The following is a 13,231-nucleotide window of genomic DNA, read 5'->3' on the forward strand; positions in this document are numbered from 1 at the left end:
TGATACTGAGCAAGATACTTACGCTAAATTTACTCCAATAAGAATACCTTACCGTATGAACAGGTCAATAATTTTAAGTTGTGTTGGGTCAGTGCGTCAGATGTCCATGAACGATAACATCTCTGCAGATGAATGCGCCACAGTAATATGAGTCTGGTAGTGGAAGGTTTCATCTCCGTGGGCTATATAATTCTTATATAAAGAACAAGACAAGCTAATGGAAAGGTAAAAGATTGCATTCAAGTAATTAAGCAAAGGGGCATGGGGGTGCAGCGGATTTGGCTGGGTCCTGCTCTCTGGTGGGTCTGAGTTTTGAGTCCTGCTTGGGGTACCTTGCGACGGACTGGTGTCCCGTCCTGGGTATGTCCCCTCCTCCTCCAGCCTTACACCCTGTGTTGCCGGGTTAGGCTCCGGCTCGCCATGACCCTGCTTGGGATAAACAGTTCCAGACAGTATATGCAATTAAGCAGGTTCGTAGAGTCAGGCTTGGTATCTTTAGAAGTGAAGATGCAGTATGTCTTTCCGTAACCTGTGCAACTATCAGAGCTGACATTTAGTGAAACTGCTGAAATTTCTTAAAAGAAGACAAATCCAGATTGTTTGCCCTTCTAAATCCGGATATGGATAACCTAGATCACCTTGCCTGGCTTGCATGTGTCACACCTTGCAGAATAGACACGAGGTAAAGCATTCTTTCACAGGCAGGTGTGTCTGATCACCGTATTAGATTCAATTTATTTTTAGAGAGCACTCTTCTCACATAGTGACATAAAGCGCTCAACAAAGGCTTAAGACAAAGAAACAAATAAGACAGTTGACTATATACTAGTGTAATATATAATCCATGCAGTTATTCAAGCTATAAATTTGTCTATTGGCCATGGAAGGAAGAAACAAAAAACTCCCAACCGAAAGTCAAGGAAGAAAAAGCCTCAGTGCCAGTGGCTGCCCACACCTCTTGGGCATTCTAGATTAAAAAATGACTTAAGTCATTCTCAGTCAATCTACAACTAATAATAAAAATAAAAATACTCCAGTTAACCTGATACCTGAAACCAAGCTGAACTAAATAAATTACACTGACATTTTTGTGATAAACATAAAATGATGTCATTGATATTCTTTTTAGGGGTCTAGGTAATGACTGCCTTTCTGAAGGTTTCCTCATCCACCGAGGTTCCAAATTTTGGCAGAAGAAAAACAGCAAGAAAAATGTCAGTCCAGGTCCCATCCTGCTGAATCTCACGGTCCAGCTACTGGACCACAGGTTATAAACCGAGACCTTTAAAGGTTCCTGTTGCTTGCTGTCAGGGTAGAGCATCCATAGTTCTGTTTATTGTGTGGCCTGATTAATGTATTCACTGTTCAGGATAATAATTGTATTTAGTACTTTTAATTAATTAAACTGATCAGTAAAATTTCATCAGAAGCTATTATGCCATGTATGAGATCAATTTAAAACATGACAACTTATAAAACATCTCTTGGTGACACCTTATCCACTATGGATCCAAATCATAGTTTTCCCCTCAAGATTTCATCATAAATCAGACAAGGTACAATTAGATTCTGGGTTTTCAATTCAAATAAAGATTTTTCATCTACATATACACAAAAGCAGCGTACTTAGAGGTGGCCAGAGATTTTCCCTGAAAAACAAATTTTATTGCAGCACCAGAAATATTCAGTTTCACATTGTTTCATATGTTGATTTATACTGTTGTATTGTGAGTCCATCATGAAACAGAACATTTCTTTGCCTCCTTGCCACTTGCATCTGCTCTTATTTTGTCTGAAAAAACAAACAACAAATATAAGATAAATACGTGAGTCTGAATCAACCCAATTTGAGAAGAAATACAAATAGCTTATATATACAGGTCAAATTTCAGTGAGCCCAGGTTTTCACCTTGGAATGTAAAATATACAAACTGTCTCAAAAATGGCATTTTAATTATTTTGGTAAGGCTGTTATTTCAAGAATCGGTATGGGGAAATTTGAACAGGTTACTCCACATCATGAATCTATAATTTGTGCAGCTCTCCATGTCCTTCAGTTTCCTATCGAACACAGTGCTGTTACCTCAAAACAAGCAAGTGCAACTGAATTAACAGGGGACAGCTGGTTGTGTAGTGATTAGAGCTGCTGTCTTTGGATCCAAAGGTCATAGAGCTGAATCTCACCTCCTGCTGTAGTACCCTTGAGTAAGGTACTTACCCTAAATTGCTCCAGTAAAATTACCCAGCTGTATAATGGGTAAATAACTATAAGTAGTTTAACACTGTAAGTCGCTTTGGAGAAAAGTGTCAGCTAAATGAATACATGTAATTAAGGCAATGAGCAGTGATAATGTTGAAGATCAAGTCATTCATTTTTAGCAACCACCTATCTAGTGCTGAGTTATGATGGTCCAGAGCCTATCCTGGAAACGCAAGGAACACCCTGGACAGGATGCCAGTCCATCACAGCCCATACAAGGAGACTGAACCCACATATATCCCAGCATTACAGGATAAGTATTGGCTGTAACATTCACCTGCAACACTGGTGAACCCTGTGGAAAGCAGGCTCTCGTGAAGCTCTTTGGCAGCATTCTTGCCTGCAGTGCATACTCCGTGGAGCCAGATCAGCATGAGTCTGTTTCCATGTTCCTGATAGCTTTTGAGGCCTGAGAACATGGGTAAGAATCACGTAGAATGAACATGCAGCATTCCAGCTAAATCAAACCTGGAGAAACCGAAACCACGATGGTATTTGTCTTATGCCTGCCTGACATGTCTCTGCACCCCTCCAAATCCTGTTTTATAGAGTTCTATACTTTGGAGTCATCCATCCCGCCCAAAAAAAAAAACGAGAATATGAGCGTAAGAAAAGACGAATGACAGAGATAGTGGCATTCCTTCCAGGGGACATTTAACTGTCCTGCTGCACTTGATGATCGATGGAGATCCCACCTCTGTGGCACGTTTTGAAATGAGCTCCATGGCAAAATGTCTGAATGAGGAACGTTGGGTAAAGCAAACAGGGCTATCCATCCTAATGTCTGAGCGAAAAGGCAGCTGCTGCTTTTTGTACAGCTCCTCACAATGAATTTGAAATGCATCTGTCCAGAGTGAAGGATTTCAGACTGAAAGAACAAGGGAGATGGTGGGGGGCAGCATGCAACCAGAGGTCAAGACATGTCACCTGTCCATTGCTCCTCGATGGCGGCCACCTGTGCTTCGGTAAACGCCCAGTGATGGGCCACTTTCTTCCAGTCATTGGCCTTGAAGAGGTTGTAGGCCAGGTTCCAGATGGTGGAACGGACCTGCTTGGTCTCTGCTCTGTGGTCTAATTTAAATGTCAGCGGAGATTCGTTGTGAAGGGTTTCATTACATTCTACATTGGCCTGAAAGGGTAATCAAATCTAGTCACTTCCGGAGAAAGGACATGCAGCCTGCAGTCGAGTACAGGCAAGTAGAAGAGACAGGCAGAAAAAACAAATGACCATACTTGAAAACATGCTGGTTTAACAGTAACCGGTGCTAAGGGACTCTATGACAAAACAGCTACTGGGTTACAATGCAACCCCACCGACTGAACCGTAGAGATGACACTGTACCATGGGCTATGTTCTCAACCAAAGTGCCGCAACATAAAAAACAATGAAAACACTGCAATGACTTGTATCAGGCAGACACTGGTGATTCTGTGAACACAGTGTAGCACTAATTGTAAAAACAAAGAATGATACTGGATCGAAACCAACAAAGCTGGGCTGCAGGAACTCAGAAGGAGTTCTGTCCCAGACAGGCTCAGGCTTGGGTTAATCTGAATCGCCGTCATCGTTTCCATGACGTTTTCAAAATTCAGAAAAATTCTGTCATCATTTGCAGCTACGTAGTCAGATATTTGCATACGATTAGTAATTCAAAAATCCGTACAGGAAACATAACATGAATTGCAATGATAGACAGAGGCTTTATCCAGATCAGAAGAGATCACTAATGCCTTCTGTTTGCTGCAGCTCTTCCTGTCGAAAAATGCGCTGCAGCTGCACATGACTGATGTTTAAAATAAGTCTAAAGTTAAGACAGCTTTTTTATTGTCTTTGGTTTTCTTGCCCTGCAGTATTGTGCAAGACCACGCATCTTTCCAGTGCGCTGTGTTCAGTGTGTGTCGCTCCGTTTGCTCACCTTTCTCCATGCAAAGTATCTTTCTGCTTTGATGATCATGTCCACAATAATCACCATGTTCCCCCTCGCTGCCACACCCAGCGGTGTCTTGCCTTGCTGCGCAAAGGATGAGCCATTCAGACACACAGCCCCCGGCTCACACAGCCCTGATTCCGCAGTAAAAATGACACATTTTGGGACTGGATACAAGAGGTGCGTTTCTAATACACTTACATTGTCTTGCAGGCTTTCAGTAAAAGTATGTGAACAAACTGTTACACTCCCAGACCTGACGCCATGACTGAAAGTGGTTTCAGAGCACTGATTACTCTCAAATATTATGATAAAATAATAGCCAACCTGTGCCTGTTCATTAAAATAGATAGAACACAGATTTACATCCCTGTGCCCTTGATCAAGGCACTTACCCTGAACTCGCACAGTAAAAACAGTACTGTGCATTACCAGATAAAACAGGTGTCTAATTGTAAAGGTGTATAAATGGGTAAATAATTGTAAGGAGCTTCATGAAAAAAAGGTATCTTGGTATTCACAGTAATACTAATGTCAGCAAAGTGCTGTACTGGTTCATAATAATATCCAGATGGATGAATAGAGAGACAAAGGTCTGCTATGTTCTACACACTGTTGATACAGTTCTGTCCACTGGGGGTCACGAACAAAAAGGGAATACCTTTTTGTCCGGGATGAAGCTCTTACTGTTGTTTTCAATAAACTTCCGATGGTTTCTTTTTCAGAATAGTTTTTATAGTGTCTTAAGAATGTCTACAGTGACGGGAAGCCACAGCCAGCATTAACATTCAGGGGAAGATCTCGAAGTGATCCTTTAAAGCCCTGCTTCTGACGGGCCTACGTGCGTTGGGGCCTGCGGTGGGTTCAGACAGGGGAACACAGCCTGCGCAGTCCTTGTTCTTTCTATGCTTTCTTGCAGGACGCAGAACTGGCTCTCTGTCCTTGTGCCGCGGGTTCGTCTTGAGCGTGCAATCAAAGACAATGAAACTGAAGGTTTTGGGGCCCAGAGCTACACCACAGAGAAGATGTTCCAAACGTGGGTCGTGTTTTATCTGTGTGAATTGGAAACGCAGCTAAGTGCTACGTGATCCTTTCTTACAGTGTTATTGAAAGGTGGCTCGGTGGTACAGCGAGTAGTGCTGCTGTCTCACAGCGCCTGAGTGGTGTGTGAGGACATGGATTTGATCCCCGCTCAGTCTGTGTGGAGTTTGCATGTTCTTCACGTGTCTGTGTGGGTTTCTTCCAGGTGCTCTGGTTTCCTCCCACAGTCCAAAGACATGCTGTTCAGGTTCCCCCATAGTGTGTGAGTGACACAGAGAGAGTGTATTTCACTGATGTATGGATGAGTGAGCCAGTGTAAATAGTGTATCTAGCAGTGTAAGTCACCATGGTGAACAAGGTGTGTGGCCTGCTTACACTACATGGAGTTCACTGGAAGTCGCTTTGGAGAAAAGTGTCTGCTAAATAAACAAATGTAACCAAATCCGTGTTGCTCGTTCACACCGCATATATCGCGCTGACAGCCCAGAAGATTAAACTGAAGCTGCCACCGTTCACCAAGGTGTATATCACTGGCAGGCACCCGCCTACCCCGGTCCACTCGTGTAAATATTTACATGGCCCTTTCTTTACCCATGAGTAATACATGCCTTATTGTCCACACCAGAGAGCCGAGTTCAAGCAGGAACAAACTAAATGTTTCCTCTGTTATGTTGTCCTTATTGTTCTTTTCACAGATGCTGTCAATCACCCAGCTCTGGTTGCCAGGCCCTATTGTTTCCGAGTTCCGAGCTTCTAACATTTAACAAATGTTGACAGCACACATCCGCAGGGACTCATCTATAAACAGGCTGTCAGAGCTGAGAAGGCGCCCGTGACGCGCTTTGGTGCGAGGACCGTCGGCGTGTGCATCACTTGTTATGGTTACCTTGTCCCGCAGGGAGAGATCGGCACCCGCTTTCAGAATCAACTCCACCACGTCCACCTTGCCGAGCTCCGCCGCGATGTGCAGGGCCGTCTGTCCCCTCTGAAGAGCAAACAGACACTTCTTTCCTGTTACCAGGCTTTCAGATTGTCAGGCTACACAGCAGGAAGGTCCTGAGTGAGAACACGGATGTGACTGGAGATGCGGAGGAAACGCTGTGTAAGCGGGTGGAACATACTGGATCGGGGCAGCAGAAGCTTCATTTAAGCAAAGATCTAACATCTCAGTTTCCCACCAGTGTTGAATCAGTGGGAAGTAAAGGGATGTATTGAAGTTTGGAGTTTACAGTTGTCTGATTGTGCCAGCTAGTTTGAGAGGCACCATGATGGTACTCACTACATCGGTAACGTTGACGTCGCAACCAGCCTCCAGGAGTACGTGAATCACCGGGAAGTGGCAGAACTTCACTGCTAGGTGGAAGGGGGCCAGCAGATGCTGAGAAGAAGATAGGATTGCCGACACTTTAGTTTGAAAAGTTTCATTTTTCCGTAAAAAAGCAACTCTGACAGTGCAATGACTCACAAACAAGAGGTTAAGGGTTTTCTCACTTGATTCTGTAAGTTCATATCAGCACCGTTGTCAATGAGGAGTTTGACCAGTGAGGTGTGGCCATTCTCACACACAGGATGCAAGGGGCTGTTTTTAACCTGATGACAAAAACAAGGATTACGATTTCAACCAAACGTGCGTTTGATGCTTTTGGCTGTATTCCGTTAAATGCTGATTTAGTACGTGCCGAAATATCGGCCTCGTTGAGATCTCGGCTCCAAAGCAAAGTAAAGAAGAATTTCTGCGACAAAACTATTTGCGCTTTATTACAGTAGACTGCAGTATTTTGACAGCCTCGCTCAATAACCAAGCCAAATCCGAGTGCAGGGGGCTAAAAATCAAATTAGGAAAACACTTACTGCTCCTAGAGTAATTGTTCTCAACACTGGATTATGGCAGATGGCATGAACACTAGTGAACCGAATTCACGAAAAATTGATATAGCACAATTAAAACACTAAGCCCTTGGCTAAACTGTTCAGTTTAATATTGTTTCAGTCACCGACACTGTTGAGCAGCAGCTCAGTCGAGCAGAATTTAATTAGATCCTAGCAGAAAGTCAACCTGGTATCAGCTGGGTGTGCTGAGAACCACTGCACATCGGATTCCAGCCAGGATACTTTAATTGGCCTTATCCCAATTAAACACAGCGAAACACCCAGCTGATACCAGGCTGACTCTAAGAATCACGAGTCTGCATCCGTGTCTCTCTTTCTGCTCGTGTAATGCACACGTTGTATTCTCTATGAGATGAACGCTGCTTTGGAGAAAAGCGTCTGCTAAATGAATAAATGTAAATGTATCCTCAGGTGGTGATTTTTACTTTGTTTTTCTTTTTTGAGTTCCTCTGATAATCACATAACAAGCACATTATCTGGGAATCGAGGGAAAATAATTCCATTCATACCATAACTTTGTTTTTGACGACAACTTCCGTCATTAGAGCACAAATCTGGGGACAGGAGCTCAGAAGAGAAACCCTCTCACAAGGGAACATCACACATTCGCATTTTCTTTTCAGAATGTTACATATGGAAGTCCTGCATACTTTCGTCACGATGTTTGGGTCACAGCCAGCCTCCAGCAGCACTTGGACACAGTCCTCGAAAGCCCCGTCCGCAGCCAGGTACAGTGGCGTCTCTCCAGCCTGAAGGAGTGAGACACACAAATGAACACCAGCACACACACACACACACACACACACACACACACACATACACACAGCATCACAAATGACTCGTGTTACCCTGTTGTACTGGATCCAAATTTACTTCTCCATCAGACTCATCCATCTGCAAAGGTGCAAAAGGCAAAGAGGAAAATACCACGGCGACACCGCACATACTGTGAGCCCACCTTGTTGACTTCATTGCGGATGTCAAAGTTCTGGAGCAGGAGTTGAATCACTTCCAGGTGGCCTTGCTTTGATGCAAGGTGCAGCGGGGTGTTGCCATCCTACCATCCCCAGGAATGGAAGATCTTGTTACAGATAGCTATTACAAAATAATCTGGACTTCCTGCATCTCTTAAAAAATTTCCTAAATAACTCTTTCGTAGGCCCCTTCATCATCTCATTGCAGCTCAGAACCTGGGAACCTGGGAGACTGGAGACTCTAAACGGATCTGCTTATCTCCATGTCCAAGCTGCTTCAGTAAGCTAGATGAATAAAAATGTAGTGCTGAAAGATAAAAATAATGTAACGGCACTGACAGGGACTTGTAAATTAACGTTAATAGTTGTAAATGAGTGTAAATAGTTAGTGTTAGTGTTTATGTCTGTACATAGTCTCTTGTGTTCTTTCAGTGTTTCTTTCTGATTGCCTGGCTCATTGTTTGTGTTGGGTTTTGCTACTGAGGGACCCTGGGGAGCCCAACGAGGGGGTCCAACCATTGTGGGGAATGGTGAGGCTCACAGTGCCCCCGAGGAGTCGCATGCGTATTCGGACAGCCTTTCTCGTACTGCCTGCCGCACCTTTGTCAAGCCTGTTACGAAAGGCAAAGCTCGGAGGTTCTCGGTTCTGGGTCCGTTGTGGTGGAATGACCTTCTCCTGTCACTCAGAACTGCGGAAACTCTGTTTTCAAGAAGGGTCTGAAAACCCACCTTTTCCAGATCCACTTCGCCCAAGATCTCTCCAGCTCATCTACGGTGTAACTGTTCACGCATCGTAACTCCAGAAGCATCCCCAGATACAACCTTTACTCAGCCATTATTCTGGTATTTTACTGCTCATTTGTGTATCTTTAATATTTAATAAAAAAAAATAAATAAAAAAAAAATGGTGTGGGTATCAGGATTTGTCTATCCTGTGTCTTATGCACCTACTTGAACGATGAACCCCGGTGCAGCAAGTGGTAGGGAACAAACTAGGTTTGCTTGAGACTTTCATGTCTGCAGCTATGTCTCCTTCTCTCAGTATAATGCATAAATTGTACTTTTGCTGAGATGTACGTCGCTTTGGACAAAAGCGTCTTCTAAATAAATAAATGTAAATGTAAATGCAAAGACATGTACATGTACAATAAAGAGCATTTCTTTGGAACCTTCTCTCCTGAGCCTGTTTCCAGCGGCACTGCTGGGGGGGGTGCTATGATAATATCCAAGCTACAAAGGTCATCCCTGGTGCTGTTCATGTAAGAGCGTAAGAATTCTCTAAGTTGCAGCAAAGTGAGATCTGGGGGAGGGGGGACTGACCTGATCTTCCTGCATGATGGCCATGTTGAATGACTCCTCCATCAGCAGCTCCAGCATCTCCACGCAGCCATGCTCTGCAGCCAGACAGAAAGCTCGCTTCCCTGACTGAGAGGCAATATGGGCAGGCCGCATGATAGCAAATGTACCCCATCACACACAATCACATACTATCATACACCATCACACAGATCATCGCATGCCATCACACCCAACACAGCACTGTACTGCAGTAAAACAGAACATGAGGTTTTACAAAGTTGGATTTCTATAGAGGTCTATGTATCTAAACATGGGCCAGCAAAGAGTTTCAACCATTTGAACTGGAACAAACCTATGAGAAGAACCTTTTTTATAAGCAGTAGCAAGGTACTCAATGAATCACATCAATCAAGACACAGCCATATAAATAAGAGAGCATATTAATAAGGAATATATTTTTTCATGCTATATCTAATGACAGAACTGCAGCTGGTGGAAAGAAGAAGAAGAAGAAAGTCTTGGTTACCTCGTCCTCTTTATCAAGCTCTTTCATGTGCAAGTCATTCACTATGTATCTCACAATGTCCGTGTGGTTGTTGATGGCAGCACAGTGCATAATGTTCATTCCTTCCTGGAGCAGGACACAGGTAACCAGGACACCAAAATCATACTTGATGACATTAATTTAGACACCCTTCAGTTATCTACATTGTCCAGGGTTCTTGTAGAATTATACAGTAAATCTTCTCATAGAACTGCATACAGTTGACACCAGATATACTACAGCTGAGGTCACACAATGATGATCAGAGTCTGCTGTTAAAGGTATAGATCAAGCTGCACATGGTTCTTTGGTTTCTTCATACAGTATTTGCAATATCTCTGGTAGGATAAACAATCTGGTGTGAAAGCAACTATTATAGATATCATATTATTAATAGTTTTAATTTAATTTTAATTTATTCATTTTTTTTTACCTTGTTCTCAATCTTGTGGTCAGCCCCAGCTTGTATGAGAAGTTTCAGGATGGACAAACTCCCAAACCAGGCTGCCAGGTGAGTGGCTGTCACCCCATGCTGTAAGTGAAGATGATGGTGAATCGCACCCTTGTCCCTGGCAGGGCGGAGCTGGCAGACATGCGTCTCCACATTTCCTTTCACTCTTCATTGTCATCATATGAATGTTTTGCCATAACAATGAAACACTTGTATGTCGTTCAGATCTAAGACTGTATGTCACCTTGGACAAGAGCATCAGCTAAAGAAATAGCAATAATAATGTGAGGAGTACAGAAGGTTGTGTCCAGCAGCACATGAAAGGTTATAAAATGTCACAAGGACGAAATGGCCCTAAGGGAAGAAAGAGGTAAAATAAGTGAATCTCTTGCTTCGCTTCTTACCTTGTCTTGTAGGTCTAACTTAGCTCTTCTCTGAAGCAGGAGCTGAACTGCTTCTTGATTCTTCCCAGCCGCTGCGTAGTGAAGTGCAGTTCGATTATGCTGAGTCCAAACAATAGAGACAATTATTTTTAACATCTGTACTGTGGTGAAAATCATTTTGCGCATTTCTCTTGTCGTTAAATACGCTCAGCTCAATGCTGACTCTTGGCGACCGCAGACATAGAGTGCCTCCAGAATGTTCCGTCCTCCACTTGTGTCCTTATGGTCGAAAAGGGTGTTTCCACTGTAATTGCTGAGATACTGATGGGTTGAGCAGAAAACTCACCACATTCTTTGCGTTGACGTTGACACCCCTGCCAAGAAGCTTCATGGTTTGTACATCATTCTTCTTTGCAGCTTCCATGTAGAACCTTTCATTTTCCAGCACTGTAACCAAAGCAAATGATGAATGTAGTTTCACTGATGGATCCCTGTCACTCAACACAAGTGATTAACCCAGTACTTGATGTGTGGCTCCATGATATGTGTTTATGAGTGAATAAACAAAAAAATGAACTTTTGTCAACCAGTCAAAACATTGGTAAATGGAATTATTTGCTCTTGAATCTTCATTTTGGTGACTAATTCACTTAGGTAATGAAAATGAGTCTTCAGGTCAGGTTTGACTTTAGGTTGTGTCATGTGTTATCACATCCTAAAATGAAGGCAACAAAAAATGGTGTCTGAAAACATTTCTGTGTTGAGCAGTACAGCAATGAATAGTTCATATGGATTGTCTGGAGGTTGTGCCAAGCTTGGCAGATTTTATTATCAGTCTTAAATGCTATACATCCTCACATGAGCTTAGATATTTGCTCAAGATCACATCGTTAGATTTATGACAACATTTTATCATCTGGATCCATGGAAAGGGCAATGAAAACAACATATACCATAAAATATGAAAAAATTGCTGTCGCTGTTGGTGTGCATGTTGATGTATGTGCACTGCCAGGAGGAGAGGTGACCACTGTGGCCCTGGTCCCCTAGAAATCCATTTCTCATCACTCTGTCCCTCTATGAGAATTTTTGTTTCTCTTCTCCATGGCCCAGTGATTTAAAATTACATATAATACTGGTACGCAAATCATTTGCTTACTTTGAACATTACTTGTCCTTAAGTAATTTTTCCTTAAGCCATTCGTTTTGTATCCAGTTTAAGCGCTCTGTGGCAAACCTTGCAAAGAATGCTATAAAAACAAATATAATAGAAAAACTGCACTGCACATACTGTAACATGATGTATTTGGTCAAGTATAAAAGTTTACTCGATATAAACAGCAATGCTTGAATTCTTTGCACCTTTTCAAATTTAAAATCTATTTTAGGAAGTTGAATTATTTCTTGAAAAGTAATCTTGATTAAAGAATACGAACAATTAAGGACTGTCTCTATCACATAGTTGATTAAATACAGTTCTTAAGTAGAAACAAATTTGAACTTTTTCACCATCATTGCAGATACAGCATTAAAAAAATACAAATATACATGGAGCTCAATATACATGTTAGTTTACATTAAGATAAAGGAAAGTCTTCTTTTTTCAAAAGAACCTGCTGGTATCCCATATGAATTTGTAGGACACAATAAGTGTTGCTGCTGGTAGTTATAATTTATAACATTCATGTCTGCCAAGTAAAGGATAAATAAGACCATCTAAAATGATGATAAATACTATCAAACCTGTATTCAAGAAGTACTGTTTCTAAACACAAATCTTAGCTTGTAGTTCCACTTTTGTACAAAAATGCATAGTGTAGAAGGAACTAAAGGCCAAAGCGGCAAAACTGTCCAGAGCTTTAGTTGGACGAGCCTTGAACAAACAGTGCTGTCGTTACACACCAGAAATTCTTGACGCACCTCGCCCACTGTCATCCTGCTGGACCGCATTAATGTTTAAGTCATGACACACTGGCGCTCCACACACACACACTCCTAGTGTTTCCATCAACATGGGAACATTTTTGATACTTTGTTCCTACAATGACTTATAATAGTAAAAGTTCTTAGGTATCACTTATTTAAGGCTGGAAAATAAGTCCCCCCCCCCCAGTGGAAAAGGTTTCGTGTGTGCACTTTAAACACAATATTGTGAGCCAGGTATTCTTTTGGAAAGTGTTAATAAACTCACTGGCTTCACAATCTTTCTCATTCCAATCTCTCCAAGGTTTACCATTCAAACACAGCCAAGTGCAGTACTCACACATGTTCTCATCGTCAAAATTCTGCCCATCTGTCTCTGTCTCCGGCTCCTTCTGCAGGATAAAGTCTTTAAAACCTTTGACATTCTCTGCATTCATCCAGACTTTAGGGTTGAGGTTCTCCTTCTTCATCATGGGGTGGCTCTTAATTCTGTCTTTCAGAGCCAAAGCTTTCTCCATTGGGACCAGTTCCCTGCACA

At 42.4% G+C, this 13,231-nt stretch overlaps 1 protein-coding gene across 1 annotated transcript; it reads right to left on the reverse strand.

Annotated features, from left to right (window-relative positions):
• Positions 1–1,644: 1,644 nt before the first annotated feature.
• ankdd1b (ankyrin repeat and death domain containing 1B) lies at positions 1,645–13,231 on the reverse strand. Its single transcript, XM_018758351.2, has 15 exons — positions 13,034–13,231; positions 11,117–11,217; positions 10,792–10,890; positions 10,370–10,468; positions 9,919–10,023; positions 9,414–9,518; positions 8,078–8,176; positions 7,770–7,868; positions 6,721–6,819; positions 6,509–6,607; positions 6,116–6,214; positions 4,177–4,272; positions 3,188–3,389; positions 2,538–2,669; positions 1,645–1,792 (listed from the first exon to the last, which is right to left on the reverse strand). Exons 1-15 carry the CDS (start codon positions 13,209–13,211, stop codon positions 1,737–1,739), a joined length of 1,668 nt encoding a protein of 555 aa, XP_018613867.2. The 5' UTR covers positions 13,212–13,231; the 3' UTR covers positions 1,645–1,736.

This window comes from Scleropages formosus, chromosome 17, assembly GCF_900964775.1.
Source record: "Scleropages formosus chromosome 17, fSclFor1.1, whole genome shotgun sequence".
In the NCBI taxonomy this organism is placed as follows: Eukaryota; Metazoa; Chordata; class Actinopteri; order Osteoglossiformes; family Osteoglossidae; genus Scleropages; species Scleropages formosus.

Bases quoted from the DNA above. Each gene is read 5' to 3' on its own strand.
- ankdd1b (XM_018758351.2), bottom strand. From the start codon at position 13,211: ATGGAGAAAGCTTTGGCTCTGAAAGACAGAATTAAGAGCCACCCCATG. The intron at 11,218-13,033 runs GTGAGTACTGCA...CTTTGGTTACAG, and splicing joins TTTTGACGATGAGAACATGT to TGCTGGAAAATGAAAGGTTC. The intron at 10,024-10,369 runs GTAAAAAAAAAT...GTCCTGCTCCAG, and splicing joins ACCACAAGATTGAGAACAAG to GAAGGAATGAACATTATGCA.